Consider the following 26,667-nt stretch of genomic DNA (forward strand, 5'->3'; position numbering starts at 1 on the left):
TCAACCACTCCCTGGGGCACAGACTCCAGCTCCCACCTGCCTCCTTTTGTCTCCTCGGCCTTGATGGCTAATCCAGCCCAGCTGATGCCCCGAGAGGCAGCACCAGAAGCTCAGCAGGGGAAAGGCTGCAGCCACAGGCAGGCAATAAAAAAGGCATCCAGACCCAAACAGATAGTCTTCCGCGTGCCGTTGGTGCTCCACCCTGTCCCATACCATCTCCCCTTCCAGCAGTGGTGGGTTCCCCAGCTGAACCAAAACTGCAAGGCTCTTCCTGATGGACCTAAAATGCCAACTTGCTAAACTAGGTTAAATTAAGCTGAAGTTTATCTCACTGCACAGAGAGAGAGTTTACTTATGAACCGAACTCAATTTCCCAAGCAGAACCACACAGACCTGCTGTTGAGCAGTGGTCGGAGGCAATGGCAGATGAGGAGCCGGAGCTCCTGTCCTCGCAGCCAGCTGACCAGACATCCTTTGACTGAGCTGATCTTGCTGAAAAAGCAGAAAGAGATGGAAAGCCTGGCTCCATAGCACAATGTTTTGCTATGACTAAGTACCCCTGAACTTGAAGGATCCAGGGTGATACAATGGCTTCCATGGGAATCAAAGTGCTGCATCTACAGTGAGCTGTACCTCTGGACCCTGGCACTAAGAGGTCCCCCGAGGGCGGCAAGTCTTGTTCCTCCATAAATGTGCAGAGCAGTCCATAGGATCATGGCCCTGTCAGCTATTTTTCTTCATCAATCTTTTTTTCCTGTTGGAAAAGCAGTGACCTCCCTTGTACAAAACGTGGTGACACTGTAAGAGGGCATGGACGTGCTTCAGGGGAGTGCAGAGCACATGGCCCTGCAGAAGCGCCCAGCAAAGGAACAGCGCCAGGCGGAACCTGGGGGAAAAAGTACTTTTTTGGGGAAGCAAATACTTTAATGTTGCTTAATCCAGGGAAAAATGGGACAGCACCGTCACCATTGAGATAAGTCCGTGGAAAGGTGGTGGTGGTGGTGGTAGGCAGAACCACTGAATTATAGAATCCCCGGTTGGAAGGGAGCTCAAGGATCAGCTGGTCCAACCTTTCCTGGCAAAAGCACGGTCTGGACAAGACGGCCCAGCACCCTGTCCAGCCAAATCTTAAAAGTGTCCAGTGCTGGGGAATCCACCACTTCCCTGGGGAGATTACTCCAATGGCTGATTGTTCTCACTATGAAAATTTTTCCTCTTGTGTCCAATAGGAATCTCCCCAGGAGTAACTTGTACCCATCACCCCTCGTCTTTTCTGTGTGACTCCTTGTAAAAAGGGAGTTTCCATCTTCTTTGTAGCCACCCTTTAAATACTGGAATGTGGTGATAAGGTCTCCCCGAAGCCTTCTTTTCTCAAGGCTGAACAAACGCGGTTCTCTCAGCCTTTCCTCATATGGCAGCCTTCCCTGGCCTTGGACCCCCTCAGCACGTTGCCCGTCCTGCTTCTGCTGCAAGCCCCGCTCCAGGGCTGCCTGAGCCCCGCTGAGGACCAGGGACCCCCTGCCCAGAGACAAAATCAGCAGCCCAGAGCATCCCTGCCTCATCGCCTGAAGACCACTGGAGTGGCTTGTCCCTTCCTCCAGACTGCCCTCAACCTTAGACCCCGGCCCCCGGACCACCAGCTGCATTAGCCATTAGGCCACCCCGCCGCAGAGCCACCTGCGCAGCCAAGGGCAGCAGAAGGGAGGGCAGATTACCCCCCAGCACACTCCCGGATTATCACAGCCCACAGGATCTCGGATTAAAACCAAAGCCTGTTCCTCAGGAGGAAGCGGAGCACACAGCTCTCCCTCCTGACCTTGCTCCAGCCGGGGGACGAGGGGCAGCCGGTGGCCAGTGGCCAGCTGCTTCCCGGCCAGGCACACCAATGACAGGGCAGAATCGCTGCTCCCAGCCTGGCACACCGACCGCGCTCAGGCGTTGCAACGCTATTAGCGCAGATTCCCCTCTCCACTGCCACTTTATTATTTTTCTGTTTTTTTTTTTTTCCTTTTTTTATTTTGCAAACCTTTGTGGAACAGACGCCCTCTCCTTGCCCCAGTTGGAGCTGCAGTAGAATGAAAAGGGGGGTGGGAAGGAGGGAGGGAGGAGAGGAGGGGAAAAAAAAAACGCTTTTGGTTGAGGTTTTCCTGTTACTATCACTGTAGCGTTTATTTAGCCAATCTCCTAACTATGACGTGAGGAAGGCAGGAATCATGGCTCGCTCATAATATTTAACACACCCACTGAAAGCTGGAGCTGCAGAGCTACTAGTCCAACCAGTCTCCCGAATTCAGCGTAGCTGAAAGAGGTTTTCACTCTGCACCTGCCAAAGATCTCTCCCCCCCTCCCCTGCTCTCCCCCCTCTCTCCTCCTTCCTCTCTCCCTCTAAAAGGCAGATCTGTAAGACCCAGCAGAGATCAAAGACGGGACCTCTTTGCTAAAAAGAACCTCTACTGATTTATATTAGTTTCTTTCCTCTAATCCTTCTCCCCCCCCTCCTTTTTTTTTCTGTGCCATATTTAACCTTTATGTTGCAGTTGTGCCATCAGACAGTTTTGCAGCCAAAAAAACCCCAAGCCAAGCCAAAGCGAAAGCCCAGCTCGGATACAGCAGCCACCCAGACTTGATCTCAGTTGAACGTATTAATCTCCCGCAAGCACTGGACGCGATGGATGAAGAAACTGCAACCGCTCTAAGAAAATGATTTTCCAGCCCATGTTCTCGAGCGGCCTGAGAGAAGAGAGGGAGCGCGAGCGGGCGCGGAGCTTCTGCTGCATCACTGCCCAGACCCGAAGGAAGGGAGTCAGCGTTTCCAGCACAGCCAAATATTGTGGATGATTTTTTTTCTTCTGTCGCCTTTCCGTACAGGTTTTCCTAATATTATTCTCTCCCCCCCCCCCCCCGTATTTTTTTGTGCTTTTTTGGTTTTTAATTTTATTTAATCAGAGCTTGCCTCTGATGCCGGTTTCTCTTCAAGAACCCTCTTCCCCTGTTTGTTGTGATCCCTGCAATACAACCAGGGAGAAGCCGTGAGCAGATGGCTTTATACGCTGCCGTGCCGCTGGCGTTGTTTTCCTATTGATTTTAAAGGCTCGGTCCGGTGCTCTTTTTGTTGTTGTTTTTTTTTTCCCCCTTTTTTTTTAATTTATTTTTTTCCCTCCCCCTCCTGAGTTCTTGATGGTACTGAGGCATGAGGACCTATTGTTTCTAGCCCGTGTGTTTCTCGGCGCCTATGGAGATAACTTTACGGACTTGACCGCCCGCTGCCCGCCGCGGAGGCAGAGCGCCGAGCCCCCGGGGGGGGGCAGCCAGACCCCCGCCCGCCCCCTCCCCCGCTGACCGCCCGCCCCGGCCATGAAAATGCTGCTGGTCCGCAAGTTCCGGGTGCTCATCCTGATGGTCTTCCTCGTCGCCTGCACCATGCACATCATGATCGACCTGCTGCCGCGGCTGGAGCGGCGGGGGCCGCCCGCCCCCCGCCCGGGCTGCTCCTGCCCGCCGCCCGCCGCCGCGCCGCCGCGCTCGGCGCCGCGCTGGCCGGGCAAGCACACCCTGCGCATCCTGCAGGACTTCAGCGCCGAGCCGGCCTCCAACCTCTCCTCCCAGTCGCGGGAGGCGGCGGAGCGGGCGGCGGGCGGCGGCGGCGGCGGCGGGGGGGACGGCGGCGGCGGGGGGGCGGCGGCGGGGCGGGGGAGGCGGCTGATCGCCCCCGGGCCACCGCGCCCGCCGCCCCCCGCCGCCGCCGCCCCGCTGGCCGCCCTCTTCCAGCACCCGCTCTACCGCGCCGCGCGGCCACCGCTGGCCGACGGCGACCGGCTCTTCAATGTCAACAGCGACATCAGGTTCAACCCCCGGGCGGCCGAGCAGCCCGAGTGGTGAGTGACGGGGGGGACGCGGGGACACGGCCCGGGGTGGCCCCGGGGGCGGGGGGAGCCGGGGGCCCGGCCCGATGTGGCGCCGGTGGCGGGGGGGACACGGGGGCTCGGTGTGGCCCCGGTGTGGGACACGCGGGGACCCGGCCCGGTGTGGCTCCGGTGGGGGAGGCCCGGGGACTCGGCCCGGTAGTGGGGACCCGGCCCGGTGTGGCCCTGGGGGGGGACACGGGAAACGGGGACCCGTCGTGGTGTGGCCCCCGGGGAGCGTTGGGGGGGTGGAAACGTGGCACCCCGGGTCGCTGCCTTCCGTCTTCCATCTGGTAATGTGGGTTTCCCCCCGGGAACGGGTGTCACGGCTGGCTTGGGGCTGGCAGAGGGTGAAACCCAGCGATTGGGTGTCACCGGGGAAAAGAGGAATCGGGGACACAGGTCTGGCTGGTTGTGTTCCTTCAAAAAAAATTCAAAAAAAGCCATGAAATACAGAATAAGCACAGGAGGGCGAGAAGGCCAGAGTCCCGAGGGCAAATGTCCCCTCTCTGGCCGCAGCCAGAGGTGGGTGCCACCAGAAGAGGGGTGCCAGAGGTGGCCAGCGCAGGGCGAGCCCCCCGCGCTCCCAGCCCACCGCAGGGTGCAGGGACTGAGCGGGCACCCAGTTAGGCGTTAACTTCCCTCAAAAGCAGGGTCTGGTGTCCCAGGGGCGTTCATCCCCGCAGGGATTTCTGCCATCGGGATCTGTGCTGGGCTGCATTTGGCACCCTCAATTAATCCCTGCACCCTCGCACCTCTGCGGCCATCGGAGCAGCAGTCGCCCCTGCGAATCCTCTGCCCTCGCGGCTTGTACGAAATGCTGAGAAATTGCACTGCCTGAAAAATCAAAAGGCTTGTCTAATCCAACAGCACCCTCTTCCCAACACTGACACTGTGATGTTTAAACAGCTGCATTGTACCGAGCAAGGGCTCTGTCGAGCCGCAGAGCTGCCAGCGTGATCTAAACCTCTAGAAAGAGGGGATAAATATTTCTGATTTCCGCCCCTCGAGCATGTGAATTTTCCAGGCCCCTTCCATCTAACAGTCAGAACTGTTGAGTGAAATAACCTGAAAAAGTTCTAGTTTCTCTGAGAGGAAAAAAAAAAAAAAAAGAAAAAAAAGGAGTCACAAATGTGTGGACATGTGGAGGTGACTAAAAGCACGGAGGACTTTGGGATCGAAGATCTGTGATAGCGTATTCAGTAGGTGAAGAGTGAAATCACCACCGATGCCCATAGTGCAGCTGCCTCTTGTAGGTATTTTCCTGAATGACTGCAGCCAAAGTTCACCGAACTAACATGAAATTTAGCAGTTAAATGTCATTTTAAAAATTTTTCTCTTATCCTACTGCTAGAGAAAAGGCAAACCCACCCAGAGCGAGTCTTCAGCAGCCAGGTTCTTCTCATCCTCTCGATTTAAACCCGAGAGTGGGACGTTTGGCACAGGCGACAGGGGACCGCTGGGCTCCCAGCCCCAGGACCCCATAGATGAAGGTGCAGGGTGATGCTGTCCCTTGGGTCAAAGATGTGTGCGACATAATTCAGCCTAAAAACCACACAAAGCATGCAGCTGGTGGTTCTGCTCTGTAAGGGCCCCTGCTGACACTCGCAGATGTCACGCTGAGTTTGGCTCCCGACTTCCAGGGGCTTTAAATCCAGCGTGACGAGTGGAGGGGGGAATGCGGCTCCCCTGGGCCCAGGTGGGCGCCGGGACAAGTGGGAACTTCTCCCTCCTCGGTCCTGCCTCTCCACGGTGTCACATTCCGAAGCCCCTCTGTCTTGATGCCTGTTACAAACTGTGGTGTTATTTCCTTCCCCTCATTTTTGGGTTTTGTTGTGTTCTTTTTTTTTTCTTTCGTTATAGGCAAAATGAAGATAATGAAGAATTTTTGCCAACTGGAGAGACCTCCATAGACTCCTACCCAAACTGGTTAAAATTCCACATTGGCATTAATCGGTACGAGCTGTACTCCAGACATAATCCTGCAATTGAGGCTTTACTACAAGACCTGGTCACCCAAAAGATAACCAGTGTTGGTATGTTTGGATATATCTCATTTTTTATGATTATTTGCCCATTGTTCAGGATCTCATTGCTGTTTGATTATTAATGAATATTTTGCATGGCTTCTCCCCTGTGTGCCTACAACATTGCTTCCCAACTTCCGCACTCGTTTTCCCTGTTAAAGAGATATTGCCGGCTCTGTATTACCTGAATAATTGAAAAGTCTGCCAGCAAGGCAAGCTCCAGTCATTTTGGAGATATTTTAGTCACGGTCAGGCTGAAAGTGCCCTATTTGGTTCTTTAAAATAAATACTATAATTAAAAAAAAGGATGGCAAAAAGCAGATAGCATCTTGCTCGAGCTGGATTTGTGTTAGTGGCTGATGATTATTTAAAGGCAGTGCCGGGCTCTGCGGAGCTGCAGCTCCCGGTGTTGCGCAGGGAGCCCCGGGCAGAGCGCGGCTCCCGCTGTTCCGCTTGGGAATCCTCCACAGGATGTGCCGTCTTGGCCTGTGGCTGTGCTTAAACAAGGTGACACAGTTTGGGGCTTTTCCCCAGGGCCATTTGATGGCAACGTGTGTCTCCTTGAATTTATCTGCGCAGGGGAAAAAACCCACAACCCCTGGGGAAAGCCCTGGGACTCTGAGCCAATGCACCGCGGGGTCTCAGAGCCCGGGAGCTGCAGCACAGCCAGCTGATTCTGCCGGCCGCACAGAAAATGGAGTTATTTGCGCTGACCACACACTTGCTAAGGTGGTTTCCGAGGGCTGGAGTAGCCGGAGCTGTGTACAAGTGCCGATGGTGTGCTGGCACCGCAGGATGAGCTCAGCAGGGCTTTAACCCCGCGAGGCAAAAATTCCTCTGGCTTCAGCAGGAAACGGGCTGCGGGAACAGCACGAGCAGCCCCGAGGTTCCCGTTGTCCGTCGTGTGAATCACAGCGGCTGCTGAGCAGGAATGAGGAGAGTGGGGCTCTCCTCAATGATGTGGCTGATGGGATGGAGTGGGTGGGAAATCAGGATGCCAGGGGAGAGCTGCTCCTGCTGGGATGGAGCTGCCGGTGCTGTACTGGGCACACAGTTCTGCTCTGGGGTGGCCTCGGGGTATAGCAGTGTGTGGTACTGGGGCACCATCCCACGTGATGGATCCCAGGGTCCAGCAGAGACGTAGCTCCTGAAAGACGACAGACGTGAGCTTGTTTATTAACCTGGGTTTTCTGTCCCTAAAACTCTGGATAGGAGTGATTCATTAAGGAGCTTGGGTTTGACAATTAAGCCTCAAGTTGTGAAAGGGAAGTTTCGATTGGATATTAGGAAAGTTTTCTTCACTGAAAGGGTTATCAAGCATTGGAACAGGCTGCCCAGGGACGTGGTGGAGTCACCATCCCTGGAGGTATTTAAAAGCTGGGCAGACATGGTGCTGAGGGACATGGGGTACTGGTGATTTTGTCAGAGTTAGGCTGATGGTTGGACTCCATGATCTTAAAGGTCATTTCCAACCTTGACATTCTATGATTCTATGTATTGTCCCTTCTCTGGCTCAGCGGTGACACCGCAGGTAGCAGCAGGCTCTGCCCATGCTCCTCTGGTCTGCGCTGGAGGGTGACGAGGGACATGGCCCAGCTGATCATCTCCTCGACGTAGCCCTTCCCTGTCCTCACAGAGTGGCGGTGCCCCAGGCAGTGCCCACGCTGTCCCCAGCTCTGTGCAGGGATGGTGCTCAACCAAACCATCTCCTGGCTCATCTGCTGAGGTTTACACAAAATGCCTTGGCCGCAGTGGCGTTTTGTAGTGCATGGCTGCTGGGTGCATTGATACTGTGCCGGTGGCGAGCCCCTGGCCCAGGCTGCCCAGAGAAGCTGTGGCTGCCCCATCCCTGGAGGGGTTCAAGGCCAGGTTGGACGGGGCTTGGAGCAACCTGGGCTGGTGGGAAGTGTCCCTGCCCAGGGCAGGGGGGTGCAACCAGATGGGCTTTAAGATCCCTTCCAACCCAAACCACTCTGTGATACTGGCCTCTTCAACGCTTTCGAGCTCAGCCGTGTTGTCTATGCAGGAGGAGAGCAGGGTTTGCAGCAAACTCGGCAGCGTTCGAGCCGTGACATCTGTCACTTCTGCAGAGCAGTGGGATGGTTAAGGTTGATATAGGGACGTAGAAGAGGGTGGAAGAAGGAGGGAAGCAGGAATAAGAAATAGTAGCTGAGTACTCACTCTTCACTTGATCTTCTGGTCTTGATCTTCACTTGTGCGTCTGGGCATGTTGCTTAACCTCTTTATGCTGCAGTTAACCTAGCAGCAAAGTGGTTATCATGAAAAATAGGAGTGAAATCCTGATCCTGGTGACGTAAGTCGAAGTTTTGCCATTTACTTCCCTGGGGCCATGATTTCACCTAATGTGTCATATACATGTGTTGTGAGGTTTCCATTAATTATGGTTTTGATAGAGCTTTCAGATCGATGGGGGAAAAGGGCCACGGGACCACAGAGGAAGATTTATGGTTGTTATTAGCGATTTCCTACGGGATTGTCTCTCTGTTAATGTTTGAACAAGGCTCTTCAGAGCACGGTAGGGCCCCTTTTGCCCCTAACAAAAACAGAGCCATGGGTTCTAGTGATGGTTCAGGATAATTCCCATCAATTAAAACATGAGGTGCATTTGATATTGGTATCAGTCGCTGTGGGAGCTGACAGGGAATGATTCCTACACATAAATCCCAATCTAAAATCAAGCGTATGGAAATGGAAGGGGGCTTTCGGCAGCGTAGAGATGCCAGGATCTGAATTTTGCTGGTAACTTCCGCTGCCCGCCCCTGATGGGATTCAGGAGCTTTGTCAGGTTGCAAAGCAAGAAAGAGCATATTGTATTAACAATAATTACATAAATAAAAGTAAAAACAATATACTTTTTTTTTTAATCACACAGGGCAGCATCTCTAATTTTATGTTCCATATTCTTTGGATGTTTAAAAATATATGCGTTAAAATAATACCTGCCAGTTTTCAGCTTTGCTGCAGAGCAGCAGCAGAGATTCAAAAGCGTGTAAGCTGATTAATAAAGAGCAGTAGATTTGACCAAAGGACATTTATAGGGCTGTTCCATTCTTTTGCATATTCATGCATATCTTCTAATTTGTCTGGGGTTTTTTTTCCTTATGGTCATTTTTTGTTCTTTTGCATTTTGTTGCTGCAAAGATGTCAGGTTAGAAGTATAAAATAAATGGAAACCTTCATAATGCCCGATCTTCAGGCTTCTTTTTGCAAGCAGGACAATCAAATACACAGGCTTACATGCATTAGATGAAATGGGATATTGCTTTATCCAGTTTCTTCCCAGCATTCAGATTTGCTTTGGCTCTAATAGAATTAGGTGATTTGCTGTCTGGGTTCTCGATACCTACAGTAATTAGACCCAAACTGCAGCTAAACAGCTTTCTTAGCCCCGCTGTAATTTCTGTTCACAGCCTGCATTATTTATGGGGGAGAGCGGTGACCAGCCTGATCCTCGCCATCTATCAGACCCGCTCACACGACTCTCTAACGTGCAGTGTTATTTTAAAATGAAAACGGTGACAGAAGCAATTCCCCAGAGCAGAGAGCACCAAGGTGACATTTTCTTGATGTTAAAGTTTAAATGGAACAAATCCAGGGACGGGAAGGAGCGTCACACTCAGCTCCCACAGTGACACCTAGAGCTGGCCTTGAAAAGGGCAGCGTTAGCCAGGGCTTTCGAGCTGAGGGTGTGTTCTCTGCCCTGCATCAATATATGTATCGCCTATTCATTTTGTTCAGCATAAAGGGATAGCTCTTAATTTGATTTAATTCACTGAAAATTTCCTCTTGCCATAAATAGGAGCCTAGAGAGAATTGTTTTTCCACTGAGCACTGAAACCCAGTTTTCACAAGCAGCACATGCACAGGCAATTGCACATTTCCTTTGCCTTTCATAACTGTTTATTGCATGCATAAATAACCATAGTTAGCTGTTTTCTTGCATATTTACAGGACGTCTGTGCATAATTGCGGCAGCACTGTCAGCAGTTTAACGACAAATATGGCCCGGTGGGTTGTCGAGGCAGCGTGGGCTCGATCCTGCTCGTCCTGCTGTCCGAGGGGCTGTGCTGGGGGCTTTCCGAGTCCTGTCTTTAGTTGCGGTTTATTTTTTGATTCTTTAAATTCTTTCATTGGAAAGGTTTGGAAACATTACCTGACTGAGTTCATTTTGGAACCTGCGATGCCTTCAGTTTGTACAGGCAGTAATTAGAAAACAAGCACGCAAGATTACTCATGCAGTGAATAAATGCTGCAATTAGCTCAGGTGGGCTCTGCTTCAAGTCAGGAAAAAAAAAAGAAAAAGACAAGACGCCTAATATTGAACCTAAATTCTGGTGCTAAAGGAAATTATAAAAATCTCATCCAAAGGAAGGGAAAATGTGCTGTTGGGAACGTGTGAAAAACATAATGAAATGCAGCACCATTGATTTACTGTATAAGAAAACAATGAATCTGCCAAGAGTCAACAGATTGATTTGCAATTCCAGATGAAAGGAGGGGACTTAAAATGTACAACAAAGCCTCTGAATGATTTCACAGATCTCTTCCCCTCCACAGGTCTTTTACTCTCTTGGCTAAACTAAGAAAGGCCTTTAAAAACAAGTTAGCAGAATTGGCTGAACAAGAACAAATTAAGAGATGATGAGGCCTTGAATTTGTTTTGAAATTTGTTCTTTACGACTTGAACAGGGCCATGTTTCTAGCCTGGGGCAGAGTATTACTAGTTAAAGCCAATCAACATGTTTATGTTAGATTTAAGCTTGATCTATAAATAGGAATCCAAAATGGATCTGAACATCCTCTGTTTCAGATGTTGCTGCATCCCAGGCTTTGACTGGATCTCATTTCTCAGGCATTAGCTTTGCATAATTAAAGACATTTTAAAATGTTTGTTGGATTCTGACCGAAAGCCAGGTTCAGAGGTCCTGTTGGGACTCTCGCTCTCCATCAGAAGACCACACAGTCCAGACAGGCCAGTAGGATGAGGGTAGCAAAACAGAGGATCTGGAAAGCCAGACCAGTTCACATTCCAAATTTTTCTGGGTCAAAGCCCTTTGGGCAACATTGGCTCTCTAGGAGTGGTTGGTACCAGAGGCTTTAGAAGAGAGAGTCAGAAATCCTGCAGAACGCAGTTCTAAAATGATGATTGAGAGATGACAGGTAGCGCATCCTTTGTATTGGATGGTGTCTGTGGATCGGGGGGAAATTCATGTCTTGTATTGGTGAGGGGACAAGGTGGGGACGTAGCAGACATGGCACGTGGTCCTGACAGCAGGCTCCGTGGTGGAGGTGGAGCAGGGATCTTTGGAGGCTTGGTCCAAAGTCCATCAGAGAAAACAGAAGGAATCCCACCAGTTGCACTGTTTTTTAGACAAGACTCTAATCCCACAGACACTCAAGCTAAAGGACATCTCAGGGAATTTTTTGCAAAGCCGCCTAAAATTAGGAAGATTTCTGTTCATGCCCGAAAGCCTCTGCACTGGGTTAACAGGGAAGGTTAACGCTGCTTTTCGTTCCCTTCTGTTTCAGGGGTAAAAGAGAGACTTTGAGTTGCCTGAAGATAAAAAGTAATGATTGTGTTGGGATTTGTTTTTAACACTGTGCCAGTACGTCCAGGAGCTGTATGAGACTTGATTTGAGGTACCTGCTGGGAGCTAGCAGGTTTATAAAGCCTTTTACAGAGCTGTTCATGACCTCTGATGTTACAGTATATTCAGAAAGCTTAAAAAAAAGGTGAATTCAGAGTGCGACCAGAGTTTCCCTTGGAGTCAGTGCAGCCTTAGGCTGCAAGGCCTTCTTAAAAATCCCTCAGCCTGCTGATCGTGACAGACTACAATGGTGTAGCATTCTCCACTTTCTTGGAAAATTGTATATGCTGCTTCTGAGTATTAGAAATTCTTGAGAAAGGTTCCTGTGGGCAGTGGGTGAAGGGACAAGGGCACGTCCAGATAAGCAAACGATGTTTGTTGAGGATAAGCTCCTGGAAGATGATGGGGCTCCCACTCTTTGGCCATAATGGCCTGAGGGACGTGTTTAGTGGAGGTTTGAGCAAAAGAGGAAGCTCCTGGAGGAATACAGCTCAGAAAATGAGAGGGAAGCCAGTAGGCAGATGTAACGCTAAGTTAGGCCAAGGGAAGCAGTCTGACCTCGAGCTCTGAGGGAATCATCTCCAGTGGGGCCTGCTCTTTTCTGGAATTGCCACCCCCAAGACTTGGGCACCCTGGGCTGCTCCCAAGTCTGCCTAGTTTAGAGGTGCACGGAGGGTTTTGTTGAGTCCGAAAGGGCAGTCTAAGCTCGAGTGTTTCCCTCTCTGCAGGGATTATGGTGTTAGACTCTACCTAGTGTGGGCTTGGAGGGTGGCTTTGAATCCCATCCCACCTGGCCGGCTCCTCTGCGGCACTGGGCGAGCAGCCACAGCGGGCATGTCTGCTCGTGGGCCCGGGTGATGTGGGGGGACACCAACATGGAGCTTGGGCACAGGCTGCCATCCACCACGCACGTAGCTTCCAGCGTGCCCTGCCGTAAGGCACCATGGGACACCCTTCCCACCAGTGTCCAAACTTTTCTCCCAACAGCAGTGGGGGGACAATGTGCCAGCAAAACTTGTGTTTGGTTGAGACTCCTATTGCAACCAATTAAGGCAATACAATAAGATGGATCTAAAAAGACCAGGGAGATGCTTTTGTCTTACTTCAGCTCAATTCCTTCTGACAGGAAACCAGGCCTTTGTGTCTCATGGAAGAATTATTCTGAATTGTTAATCTTCTTCATACATTTCCCTGCTTGGTGATGACACACTCATTGTTGAGTTCGGCTGCTAACAAAATCATTATCTGTCGAGTGGCTTCAATTTGTTGAGAAGCCAGGCCTCTTAGTGTATCTGAAACTTCATGCCTAGAAAAGGGCATGCGGGAATATGTTTTTTTCTTCTTCTTTGCATTGATGTGATTTCCCAAACGCTTGGCTTCCCAGCCGGACCTCAAAATAAACTCTATCCTTCCCTTTTCTCTGACGGGTTTACGGGATCTTGGCTATATTTTGGACGTACATGTGTCACGGAGGAGAGGGAGCCAATCGCTAAGCCCTGAATTCCTCAGAATTGAATGAAGCAGCATAAATTACATGAATTTTAGAGAAAGTTTAGAGAAAAGCAGTCTGGAACCAGCTGTGTTGAGGTTGCTGGGCTGGAGAGAGTTATTCCTGAGAGGACGGAGGCAGTTTTGCCCTGCCGAGGCTGGTGTCACTGAGCTGTACGGAGACAGCCCAGGCAAATCACAGGCCAGGCCTTAACGAGCCGGGCAACCCCCACGCCCCAGGCTGCATCGGGGCAGGGCAGGCGGCGGGGCTGGTGGCCATGTGTCCCTGTCTGGTGGCCAGACTAACCAGGGTCCCCAGCACAGAGCCAGGCCGTGGGGGTCCCCAGGCTGTGGGAGTCCCAGGGAAGCACACGTGGGCCTTTGGCTGGAGGGTTGCTGCTTCTCCTGGCCTTCAGGCTCTGGGCGAGCGATGGAAGCTCCTACTGCTCCTTCTTCCCGTTCTTCCGGACCGTTCTGCACCAGGGGGGGAGTTTAATTTGTGAAAGCCACGTGCTTCTGCTTTACCTGTTCAGTGCAAGCTGTTTAATGCCCTCTAATTTCTAATTATTTGTTTGTTCCTTTGGGATAAACTGCAAATGCAAGAGAAGGCTGGGGTCAGCAAAACAGCAAGGCAGGAGGGATTTTATTCTAGGGGAAGTGTAATTACACTGACCAGATTTGCATAGCATTTTGTTGCAAAAATATAGATTACAAGCGCTGAAAGAGAGCTGATGACCTATCAGTAATAAGGCACAGAGATGAGTAATTAAAAGGGTGTGCAGCTAATGGCATTGGTTAGAGAAAAAAATGTACAAGCTATATAGGTGGAACGAGGGCAGCTCTAAGCCAAAATTTACAGAGCAAGGTAACTTGACATTTATGTAGTTCTCCAGTTGACACGGGTTTTGTCAGAACTGTAGAGAAAGGGATTGATTATCTGATCATTCCTAGGAAGCATTTTTAAAGGACTGACTCATCCACACAGACACGACTGCTGTGGCCTGCCTCCCCGAACACAGCAGGGAATTAAGGAGTCAGGGTGTAGGTCATTTCACTTACCGAGAGCACTTTTGATAGAGAAAAGCAGCTGGTTTGCCAAGGTATATATTTATCTCTTTTTAAGTAACCTTATCATCAAGTAAAATGCATTTTTTCTGAATTCTTATATAAAAAAAAGTTCTCTTTGACTTTAGAATGGCTATAATCTGGCTGTTAACATGATACTGTCCAAATTGTTCAGACTGATATGAGTGAAGGTCCATCTTGGATTCCCATCAGCTCTCAGCTGGGAAGTGAGCGCGTTCGATGTCTGGGCAGAGCTGTCCCCGGGTGCGCAGCGGGGACCCCAGTCCTGCCCCCCCGGCAGGGCCAGCTCTGATCTCCTGCACGGGCCACCGGGGTCCCTGCAAGTGAATGGATGGGCTTGGCTGTATGTCTGTTGGGCATAGAGGAGGTGAACTTGCACATCCCTACTGCTCAGCAGCAAGTATTAAACGCACAGCAGAGATCAGAGATGGCTATGGTATCTGCTCATACTTTTAACTAAGGAGATGTCTGCTGTGTGTTGGACTGTACATCCCAGCCACAGTTGTCTTCCAAAGCACCCCATCTGCCTTCCCGATGTGGGTCCCTGTTAACAGAACTCCAGAAGTGACTGAAGATGGAGAAAACAGGATGGCAAGGGTCTGTTCCTATACATGCTGCTCAGTTGGGTGTTTATGGAGCCCATACTGGTCCTGCCTGTGGCCAATTGAAGAAGACAAAGACACATCAGGGATACAGTCCCTCTCCAGTCCTGGTCGGCAGCCCAAAGCCCTCCCCGGTGCTCTGCCCACGCTGAAAGATCTGTTGTCCAGTTAGGATTACCCTGCTTGCTGCTCAGGTACCGCAGTGCTGAATCTAATACAGAGCAAAAGATAAATGATTTTGTTTCGAGCAAGCTGAATGTAAGCAGATCCACATGCAGCATTTTAAAGCGGCTTTGTTTTTTCCCCACAGCGATGAAATCAGGAGGCACCCAGCTGAAGCTGATCATGACGTTCCAGAACTATGGACAAGCATTGTTCAAACCCATGAAGTAAGTACAAGAAGTCTGTTGTAGAGTGAAATTGTGGTGGAATAGTCTGTTGCCATTTTTGAAGCGGTTAAAAGTTTGGTGCAGTGTCTCTCGAGGTTCGAGTGCCTGATTCCCCAGGCTGTTGCTGAAGGTGGAGCTTCGGGGCTGTTGAAGACTTGTGGGCTTTGGTAGGGACACTGAGGGCTTCAGATACATTACAGGCTTCTCAGGAATGTTATTCAGTCTGATCCCTGTGAGATCTCCCTTCATAAATACAGGATGTTTTCAGCATTTCTTTCGTATGTAAACTTACTCCCCAGGTCTGAGCTTTATCTAGTGTCAGTGCTCCTCTGGAATATGGCCAGACAGGAGAGATCCTTCAGAACAGCTTTGGGAAGAGCTAAATAGTGTTTGTCTGATAAATTATAATTTAATCCGTTGATTTATTGTTGTTTGTATTAAAGGGTTGTATTAGTCATTTGGCTGTGGCTATGCTGACTCTGTGAAAATGAGTTTATCCGAGAGTGGTCCTGCAAGGTAATGAATCTAGAGAGAAAGGGAAGGACTGGGATGGTGCAGCCTTGGTTTGTGCCTGCCCGGATCCCATTGAGATGAGGGAAGTTATTCAGATACAAAGCAGATGTAAATGAGGTCTGAATCCTGACCTGTATGTTTGTGTTGTAATAGTGAAAATGGCTCTGCGCCTGTCGTAGAGGGTTTAGCAAAGACACTCGGGGCTGCAAAATGTTTAATGAAGCTACTCAGTATCTGTGTCAAGGGCACCGCTGGAATAATAAATTCATTTCCTTCTTTTGTTCCCACTGTAGGGAAGTTCGGTTAATTTCCTCTAAGATGGTCCATAAAAGGCTAAAGTAACCGAGAACAAGTGGCGTGGAGTACGTGTTGGCATTGTGTTACAGCCGTAGCGGGGAGCACAGCTCAGGGGTGAGCTGGAGACAAAGAAATTCCCTGTTTTGCTGTAGATTTTGCTATAGACTGGCCTCAGACAAGCATGGATTTGACTTGATCTTATTTGCCTGCCAGAAGGGTCCCACTTTCCTTCAAGTCCCGTTTGAGCGGGAACCCTCCCTGTGTGCATTTGTCCTGGGAATCACAAGGAAATCCTATCAGCTTCCAGGCAGCCCATGGCATTTGTGCTAAGGCCAAATGCCTCTGTGTTGTTTCCCAAATTGCACACAAATTTCTGCCTGTTTCTGGTGGATCACTGGTTGCCTGGGAGCGGTGAGAGGAAGCACAGATAATAGTGGCAAGGCAGAGGGAAGGCGGTCTCAGAGAGCACCTGCTCCAACAGCTTCCCTTCCCCTCTCTGCTCTCTCCCCGAATGCTCAGGTCATCAGGTCATCAATGCATGGGTCCATCCCCTGTATCTGCAAGTTCGATACATATAGGCACAATTCTTAATTGTGTCCCGTCCCACATGCAAAATCAAGAACCAGGCGGGTTCGAGCCGCCTTTAACTGTTCAGCGGAATCGTGGTTGTGCTGTTGGCTTTTCACGCGGTGTGTGGTTTGTTTCTTCCCCATTTGCTGAGACGCAGATAATCTCAGTCTTTATCATTGGTGTGACATTGTAATTCTGGGAATGCTAATGAGGGCAAATCAAAAGTTTACCATTCCTACTGTACATACACAGCCTTGGCAAGATGATGGATGACAGCAGAGGTGTAGCCACGTTCCTGTGTAGAGGCAATTACTAGCATCCACTAGAACAATAACAGAAAATGATGATGTCTTAATCATTCCCTTTGCTTGATTTCAAGGGCAGCAGCACCCTATTTTCTCGCGGCGTTACATACGCCCCTGGAATGAGCAGCGTTAGAGCGTTCAGCACTGTGTTCGCAGGCACCACGCCTTACAGGAGCAATGTGGCTGCTGAGCATCGCCGAACACATTAGTGATTTTGAATAAGCATGTTTGCAAGCATTTGTCTTCATTCTGATAACAGTGAACAAGGAGACAGATGCTCGTCTCGTGTAAATCTTCCTAGTTCTTTTGGCATCTGGTCCCACTGGCCTCTCTCACTAGCTCGTGGACTGTTGATGATGAAGTTCTTGGAGAGGTTTGCAGCATCTTTATATGTTGCTTTATACAAAAATAAGCAGCCTGGAACTACAGAAAAAGCCAAGAAAAGGCTTTTAAATTTCTTCTTCTAGGACCTTCTTCAGGCCCTAGGCACCCTCCAGGCTGTTTCTGGTGCTCCCTCTTTTTTGCAGGGTACCCTTCTGATCCAGGCTTCACAAAGCTGGCTATGCCTTCCCAGGTTGGGAGAGTTCTGGGAGCTCGCAGATCAGGGGCAGACATCGCTGGTCATCAGAACCGGCAGTGTAAAGGACATTTTTTTTCTAAATAGCTTAATTTGAGGACCATAAAATATCATCGTGGTGGCTACTTTTGAGATCACTTCACTGAAGGAGGCCCTTGGTGGACAGTCAGGACATGTCCATGTGGTGCATCCTGTGTGTTTCAGTTGTTACTGTGTTCCCCGCTCCATGGCTTTTCAAAGCAGCAGAAAGGAACATTGGTCATCCTGAGTTTCCCACCCTTTCTGGGATTCGAAGTACTGAAGCGAAATGGTGTGAGGTCCATGGCGGGTGAGATGTAGGTGTGAGGCCAGTCTCTGATCGGGTTTGGTTCAGTTGAACTACCTGGAAAGCTGGTTTTGCTGTACATAGCTGTAGTTGGCATCTTCCAAACTTAATTCCTGCCTGTTTGGGCAGGATTGTGGCAGATGGGGGAGACCATGCAAACCCTCCCCTGATGCAGCCGGGCATTTGCAAGGGGAAGGGGAGGTCTCCAGAGCTTGGCAGGGACTTCCAGGCACACTGCTGGAACCCTGCAGAACCGTTGGACTTCTCTGCCTTTTCCCAGCCTCCCAGTTCCATGTGGAATTTATCCAGGGCACAAGCCAGCTCCAGGCAGGCCCAGGTGGGATTTGGAGATGGGGAAACCAGAATCTGCCTCTGGCACCTTTTGTGCTCAGTGTTTGACATTAACTGATGACACTTTACCTGGCCGTTGGTTCAGGCCAGCGGAGCAGACGAGAGGAGGGAAGCTTGACAGTCAGGGAAACGTGATAGCCGTAAATAAAGCCTGATCAGCTGCAATTATTTTATTTATTTGTGGCTCTGCATCTTCATTTCTGAAATAATTGCCCATAAAGTATTGCAGAGGGAGCCAAATCTATTTATAAATCCTATGGCCCAATGTAGATTCCTTTGCTAATTCCAAATGCATCATAGAAAAAGCAAGTATTTGCTGAAACTCCAGGGAAGATTTAATGTTTTTGCAATGTATCTTACAGTTAATGTGTAGTTTTATTTAGCTCATAACAGTTCAATCATACAAAATTATTACCATATGGGACAGGAAAAAAATAGCAACCTCCCCTTCTCCCATGATTAGTGTGTCTAACTGTACTAGTATTGTACAGCATAATAAAATTTATTTACGTGATCGCTGATATCTGCGGTTGCAGCTTTCTATATGACTTATCAGGTAGGGATGGTGTAGAGCCATAAATTTCAAAGGGTTTTGGCTTATTTGTCCAAAAGGAACATGCGCTTTATAGTTTTATTTGTTTTCCCTTTGTTTCTGCTAGCTGGTGGAGTTAAATAGCTGGCTCAGCAACAAAACCAACACGCTTATTTTTTTTCCTCCCAAGGCTTTATTCTTGAAGGGGGAGATTCTGCTCCAGCAGAGTCAGTGTTGGGATTCCTATCGCATACGCTGGTGCCAGGATTTTGAGAGAGGTTTTTATAGTTCCTCATGGGAAAGCCGAATAGGATCGAATAGAAAATGATACCTTGTTATTGGAGTCGTGAGAAAAGTGTCCTGTGGTATGTGTTTAAGAGTGACATCTCTCATTCCCAGTTTTATGGGGTGCTTTGTAGAAATGTGTAGAAAGGGTATTCATTATAAAATCTTTGAGGTTTATTTGTTCCATTCAAAGAAGTACTACTGTATCTAGTGAACCCACTTTTGACTGAAACAGATAAAAGCCCGTTCTGTTCCAGCTTTAGATTTTGCTTGATATTTTTAACATCTTTTTTCTTTTCTTCTGTTTTTACAAGTCACAGCAGAGGGTTGGTAAGAGCCGCGTGGCTGTTTCTTTCAGCAGCTGAAGTTTGTGGTTAAAGTTTTTAATAAAGCAGAACCAATTAGCGTCAGGGTGATACCAGGCCAGAAGAGACTTTTAGGGTCGCAAAATCCAGTCTCCGTGAATCACAGGTGATCATCTCGTGAAATCCTGTTCCTTGGTTGAGTCACCGTCCCTGGAGGTATTTAAAAGCTGGGCAGATGTGGTGCTGAGGGACATGGCTTAGTGGTGGCTTTGGCAGTGTTGCGTTAATGGTTGGACTCGGTGACCTTAAAGGTCCCTTCCAGTCTAGACAATTCTGTGATTAACTGGTCAAACACTGGTGACCATGCTGTCTGTCGCTCTTCCCCTGCTGTCCCTCCCAACGCTCGCTGCTGCAGAAGTGATGGTGCCCATGGGGAGCATCTCCTGGTCCTGCAGCCCTGGGGACACGGCCCAGCGCGCGGCCGGCCACCGGGTCGGCTGGTGGCCACGCTCTGGTGCGGAGCTGGTGCTCTGCAGGGTTAAAACCAGCACACCTGTCTGTCGTGCTCTGCAGGGTTCCTGTAGCGTGTCTTTGGGCTCGGAGATGTAGGCGCTGTCAGCTGGGCTGAAATCGAGCAGCCAGGGTCACGGGGAAGAGAATATTTTTGTTTCGATTGGCAAAGCGCAGTTTTTTGGTGGCTTTTAAATGTCATACTTATAGTGACAAAGGATTAGCAGTGTTCTTTAAGTTTCTCTTTGATTTCCTTTTTGGGTTGCTCAACAAATAATGCATCTTTTGGTAGGGATATTAAACAGACCAAACAATCCCCATAACACAAACAACTGTTAATCGCTTTCATTTCCTACAGTAATATTCCCTTCCTGAAGCTGCAGCGTGAGTGTTGTACCTGCGAAAGGCAGCCTCCAGGCCTGATTATCATACCAATTAGGCTGGTGTAATTCTTCCGAACTGCTAGCATTGCTTCCAAGTCAGAGGAGTCGAAGTGAACTTCAGAATCGGGGCCACTGGGAGATTGCTTTCCTTATTACACGGCATATCTCATGCTGTTTTGAGGAAATACATTTTGCGAACCTGTTGCATTTCAGCTGGCAGACATCCAGTATAAACATACTGTTATAAGTCAACATAGCAATTAAATCAAATTGCGATGTTTTCTCTGAGCAGCTAGAGCAGTGGGATCCGCACACAGCGGCTGCTGGGCAGAATCCCTCCGGGATTAACGCTCTGGCAGGATGGAATGTGCGACCGAACCCAGTGCTGCCTGGACCCCGGAGAACCCTGGCACTGCGCGAGGGATGATCCTGGAGACCTAATGCTGAATAAACTGGCCTGAAAGGTTGAAGCTGGTAATCCCAGCATTCACTTTATATAGGTGTATTTAAAAATTGCAAGGAGTGCTTACCTCACGAAGAAGAAATGCTTTCTTCGCTGCTGGACAAAACAGTCAGTAATTGGATATTCTGTGGACCTCATCCGTGGCGTTTTGGGCTTTTTAAGGGCATCCCAATCCTTACCTGCCAGATCCCTGCTGAAACGTTTACCTGAGTGAGACTGACAGGCGCGTTTGGTTGTACTTACATCAGGAATAAATCTAGAGTAAACTGGATGAATTGTGTCACTTGATATTTAAAGTATGTGAGATCCGAATGTGGACTCACATAAAGACAGTAGAGGTTGCCATGTAGTATTTTAGTTCTTTAATTTCTGATATATCACGCATGAACTGTTTTTCTCATTTATAACTAATCCTGTTCAGATCATGCTTCGTCAGTATCTCAGTGCAAATCGTGTTTTAGCACTCAGCAGTGCCTCTGGTCCAAATCTTTTTACGCAGATTGGAAGATCTGCAGTGATTTGTGGATGCAGGCGGAAGCTGGCTGCTGGCCCGGGACAGGGATGGAACCCGGGCTGAAACCTTCTCCCTGTCACTGAGCGCTGCGCTTCCCTCTGCCACAGCTCAGCAGCTGCTGGCTGAGATGTTCACCAGGAGAAATTTGTTCTCAAATTCTGCAAGCATGTTTGTGAAGTGACACCAGTCAAAGTCTGCAAAGTCCGGGTAGCTCAAAGGTTGTCCATCCCCGTTGGGATCTGCAGGGACGCATGGTAGCAGCGTCTCACCATGCTGGCAGCCAGCAAGGGGAAGACAAACCTCTTTCCCTCTCTCTCTGCCCCAAGCCAAGCTGCCCTGTGTTATCCCTGGGTTCTCCCCAGGTTTTTGCCCCTGGAGCTGGGCAGGAGCTGCTCGGAGCTGGGACGGAACGGTGTGAGTCCCTGTGAGGGGGGAGCAGACCTTCCTCCAGCAAAGCAGGGCTGTTCTGCTGGACATCACCGTGTCTGTGGGCTCAGCGCCATCCCGCTCCCTGGCCCTGGGAAGCTGCCACCCACCACCACGGCCGAGTCCTCTCCAAAACCCCTCTCCCCTGACTTCCCTGTGGCATCTCCAGCTCCTGGCAGGAGGGGAAGACTCTGCTCCGCAGCTCACAGGAACATCAGCCCCACGGTCTCTGCGCCTGGGGCTTTTTGTACAAATTCAAGCCTTGCTTTTTAATCCAGCTCATTTGCTGGGGTTTCTCTGGCAGATGATAACGTGATGCTCAATATCTATTTTTGTTCTTGCCTTGCACGGACACAAAAGGCCACAGGTACTGACTGTACCTGCCCCTTTGTGCTTTTTTGAGGGGGAGCCGAGTGGGCAGTCATATGTTACACTAGTGAAGTGTCTCTGCTTGATTAGCCGCCTTCGATCTAAGTGCTTAGAGAATCTTGCTAATTAGTCTTTGGGAACAAAGACATGCTGGTGTTTTTTCTTTAAAAGCCAGTTATTGCAGCAGCTGACATTTTTTTCTACATGTTACCACAGTGTATTAGGAAAGAAACATCTTCAGTGTCTGATTTTAATCAAGCTACTTCTTCATTTTAATTTTCTGCATACCGAGAAATGCGGTCCTGTGGATTTGTCTTTTAATCAGACGCCCACTTTCAGTTCCTCAGTTTCTTATTTCACACGTTCTGCCCTGTATCAGCAGTGCAGAAAAGCAGGAAACGTTATCGAGGGAAGAGCTGGCATGAAATGCGTAACCTGTAATTGACTGCCAAGTGCCAGGGCCTGGCACACGGGGCACTCGGTGGTGGAGCAGTGGGCTCAGATGTCCTTAGTAAATCTAAGCAAAAAAAATCTGTCCAAAATGGTTTCGGTGCGATATGCAGATATTGCTACCAAGGAATATTTCACGGGAATTTGTCTCCGTTTCTCTACAGTTTATAATCCTTAAACTAGGCTCAAGAGACTGAAATTCAGGGAGGGAGAATGATTTGTGCGAGACTTGTGGCGTAAAGCAGAGGCTGAAGCCGTTTTCTCTCTGGAGCCGCACGGACGGCTTTATCCTGGAAACAAGTTGCGCCGTGCTCATCTCCCCCACTGGGACGAGATATTTTTGGAGGTTTTATGGAGGTAAATTGCTCCCCCTCTGCCCCTGGTCCGTATCTCATGCAGGGTTAGCTCTGGGGATCCCCACCGCTTTCAAGGATGCAGGTGGGGGTTTGGCTGCTCGTGCCAAGGTTTGTTTGAAGCGTTTGCTCTTCTACCATCCAGCTCATTTGAGCCCCCAGCATTCCAGCTGCATCAGATGCTCCTCAGCATTCCTGCAGGCTTCTGGAGTCAGGGCTGCTGAAGGGGAAGCAGGGAAGTGGGTCTGATGGAACGGCTTGTGGCTGAGGACCCGCATCCAACTTTGCCAGAGGTCACTGGTCCAGGCGACGCGGTCCCGTGGTCAGTGACGGTGGGAAAGCGGGGTGGCACTGGGGAGGGACCCGCAACCAAAGTGACAGCGTCTGGCAGGTCGAGGCAGGAAGGTTTTGGCAAAGCCGAGAGAGCGTCCAAATGACGCCCTTGGCACGGTGCTATTGGTGACTCACTGCTGTAAACAAACAAAAAAAAAGTGTGTTTAAAATAGCTATAATAGCTGTTAATAACACAGCTTTAGGACACGCTGGACATCTCTGACTTTTTTTTTCATTTTCAGTGTCTGGTTCAATAGTGTTTGTACTTTTCTTGTTAACTTACAATTTTCCACCCTGCTGTAAGGTTCTGCGTGTGGGTAAATAGAAGGGAGAAAGCCTGAAAGGCTCATTTGCATGTGAAGAAGTAGCAAAAACCCAGAGTCAATAGTGTCTGCAAATGTGTGGGAGCTGGGGAGTGGGGGGACAGCGAAACTGTTGTAAATAGAAGCGATTTAAAGTGCTGGATTATGCGCTGTGGATAATAAAACACCCCAAGCCAGCACGTAAGCCAGATCCTGTTCTCAGCAGCAGCATCCAGCTGATCCTGTTAGTGCTTCCAGCCCTTTGGTAAACCTTGCTAATCGGGGGTCCGGGTTCTTCCTGCAGGGGTGCTCCCAGCCAGAGGCCAAACAACGCCGTGGCCGTGCACGGAGACCTCTGGTAGTTCCCAGGAATATTGCCCGTAAGCTGCAGATACACAGTCTGTACGTGGATTTTGAGCTGCTTTCATGAGCTGGCATGAAGCAGCAAACGAAATGAAAGCGTTAAATTAATCTGTAGATTTAGGGGGAAATCTAGCAATGATTGTTATTATTTTCTTTAGTTTTCAGTGTCTGACTTGTATTTTGTTTGATTCTATCTCCTGACACACAAGAAGAGAATTTTGACCCAGCATGTTTGTGTTTCCCTGTGTTTTGTGCTTGCTTGAATCGCCATGATATGATAATGCAGCCAAAATTTTCAAACAAACCTCCTTTGCATCTGATTCTTTAGGGGTTTATTAAGCAGAAAATGTGATTCCTGGGGCGTAAAACCCAGAGGTTTTTGAGCCTTTCATGTCGCAAGGTTCTGTGTCAGGGCCCTGAGTGATGCTCAGCCGGGAGGCGGGAGAGCGGTGCTGCGGTTGGAACGGCAGCTCTGCCACCAGGGGCTGGCCGTGGCACACACGGCTTCCAGCAAAACCTTGGTTTTCCTCCATGAGGTGGAGAAGGATGGGGTGCAATAGGGAGGGCTCGTGCCAGCCCTGGGCAAGGTGGGGACGGCAGCTGTCCCCTTTGGCATGGACCCAGTGCCACCGCGTGTGCCCCCACCCACAGCAGCAGCAACCTGAGGTCTCTGGGCTCTGACACCTGCAAACGGGGTGCCCAAGCATGGCAGAGCCTGCTTTCCCCACCGCCTTTTTATAGCAGCCTCCTGACCCCAGGTACAAGCGCTGGGTAACTGGGAATTTGACCCCAAACATGCCCATTTTTGCTGCGCCCGCCCTGCATGTGGCTGCCCGTGGGAGCCGCGGGGCTCCTGCTCCTCCCGTGCCTCTGCTCTGGGTAGTCGGGCGTCCGTGCTGCTGATCCTGTCTCCGTCCCTTGAAGTTACCTTGGCGTGCACTGGGTATTTTGGTACAGAAGCTGCTTTTTCTGTGCCTCTGTAGCACCCAGGGCACTAACGCTTCGCCCGGTGCCTCGGCTCCCGTGCTGCGGTACCCGGGGCAGTGTGAGCAGTGTGAGCGCAGACAGGTCCTGCTCCGTTAGTGATCGGCCAGGCCATGCAGAAGAGATGGGTTTTTGCAGTATATCCAGGCCACCTATTCAAATCCAGGCTCTTTTGGCACCCGTGAAATTGTCTGACAACTTGTGAGCGGGCACATTGCCATGCGAGCAGATGGGGCTGAGTGTCCCGGCAGCCAAGAGCCGGGGATGATCATCTGGCAGAGGGGCGGGAGAGCAGCGCTCCTCGGTGCTGGTGTCCCAGTGCCCGTCCCTCCTGAAGCCACCGTGGGGAGAGCGGGCACGGCGACGGGGTGGCTGGTTTGTCCGGGGGTGTTTCACAGCAGAGGTGGTGCCCCCACATCCTCCCCCTGGCTCCTGCTGCCCCATCACCGAGTGCACGGTAGTTTCTGACCGAGGACACGGTAGTTTCTGAGCTGCGTTCAGCCCCAGCTCCCCGTTCGTCTGGGGACACGTGTCCTCCAGAGGGGCACCGGGAAGGCAATAGTGCAGCGATTCTCTTTTTGAGCTGCCTCTGCTGGGCCGGCCCCTGGGAGGGGCTGGCTCTTGCCAGGAGTGAATCCTGAGATAAAAGGATTAAACCATCCTCTTCCAGGCTTCGCAGAAATTGTCGCAAGGGCTTTCTTTAAAACATCCCTCCAGGGAAGGCCTCAATTCTTAGCGCCCCGAGGGGCAGCTTTTCTCACATAGGCATGCATTTCATGATGATTGACACATCGTTAATTAACTGTTATTAATTAACCCCATAATCTGAAGGGATGGGGGGAGGAATTCCTTGCAGGCCTGGATCCCATCATTTCTTTGAGCACAGAGTCCCCTGATCTGCGGCACTCCCAGACCCGTCTGTCTTTGGGACCGAAGAAGCTCCTGACGAAGGCAGGACTAATGAGCAGCCTTTTACAGCCCCCCTTCGACGGCCTTCATTTCCTGACAGCCACAGCTCAAGCATGGTTTGCAGGAGCGACACCGTTTGTAGCTGTTACTCTGAGTTTAGAGGAAAAGAAATGTGAAAAAAACTAAAATCGGTTGCTGCCTTTCAGCCTTCCCTCGTTGCCGGCTGTGTAGGACAGGATGGTGGGAAGGATACGGGATCTGTCTGTGAGGTGTCGCTGGCCCTGTGTGTGGGTACGTGCAGAGACAAATCCAGGCTGGGCAGGGAACGGCTGGAGAGCAGCCCTGAGGAGAAGCACTTGGGGGTGTTGGTGGATGAGAAGCTCAACACGAACTGTCAATGTGCGCCGGCAGCCCAGAACCCCCCCGCAGCCCGGGCTGCATCCCCAGCAGCGTGGGCAGCTGGCTACTGGGTACTTTCTTTGGAGCTGTTGGAGCAGGGCCAGAGGAGGCCCCGGAGCTGCTGGGAGGGCTGGAGCCCCTCTGCTGTGAGGACAGGCTGAGAGAGCTGGGGGGGTTCAGCCTGGAGAAGAGAAGGCTCCGGGGAGACCTTCCAGCCCCTGCCAGTCCCTAAAGGGGCTCCAGGAAAGCTGGGAGGGGGGACTCTGGAGCAGGGAGGGGAGCCGTGGGACGAGGGGGAAGGGTTTTACACTGAAAGAGGGGAGATTTAGATTGGATATCAGGAAGAAATTCTTGGCTGTGAGGGCGGTGAGCCCCTGGCCCAGGTTGCCCAGAGAAGCTATGGCTGCCCCATCCCTGGAGGGGTTCAAGGCCAGGTTGGACGGGGCTTGGAGCAACCTGGGCTGGTGGGAGGTGTCCCTGCCCAGGGCAGGGGGGTTGGAACTAAGGTTCCTTCCAACTCTAACCATTCTATGATTCTATGATTCTTTGGATGGTCACGCGCCCCTTTTAGGCTGGCCGTGTCACAAAGCCCCAAGTCAGGACAGAAGGCCATTCTTGCCTCTCTTTGAGCTCCAGCGTGACGACCTCCCCGCTGCACTGCATCACCCAGGCCGTGCTCAAGTGCCGAGCTGCGCCCAGAGCAACAGCAAAAGGGACAAACTCTTCCCGTGCTGACTTCAGCTGGG

At 50.5% G+C, this 26,667-nt stretch overlaps 1 protein-coding gene across 1 annotated transcript in view; it reads left to right on the top strand.

Moving 5' to 3' along the window:
- The first annotated feature begins 3,339 nt into the window (after window positions 1–3,339).
- FAM20C (FAM20C golgi associated secretory pathway kinase) overlaps window positions 3,340–26,667 on the top strand; it is a 60,566-nt gene continuing 37,238 nt past the window's right edge. The window contains exons 1-3 of the mRNA XM_054212559.1: window positions 3,340–3,875; window positions 5,766–5,938; window positions 15,025–15,103. Coding sequence (XP_054068534.1) covers window positions 3,355–3,875; window positions 5,766–5,938; window positions 15,025–15,103 — 773 coding nt within the window. The 5' untranslated portion in view covers window positions 3,340–3,354. The remainder of the gene's footprint in view (window positions 3,876–5,765; window positions 5,939–15,024; window positions 15,104–26,667) is intronic.

The sequence above is a fragment of the Rissa tridactyla genome, chromosome 8 (genome assembly GCF_028500815.1).
Source record: "Rissa tridactyla isolate bRisTri1 chromosome 8, bRisTri1.patW.cur.20221130, whole genome shotgun sequence".
NCBI classification, from domain to species: Eukaryota; Metazoa; Chordata; class Aves; order Charadriiformes; family Laridae; genus Rissa; species Rissa tridactyla.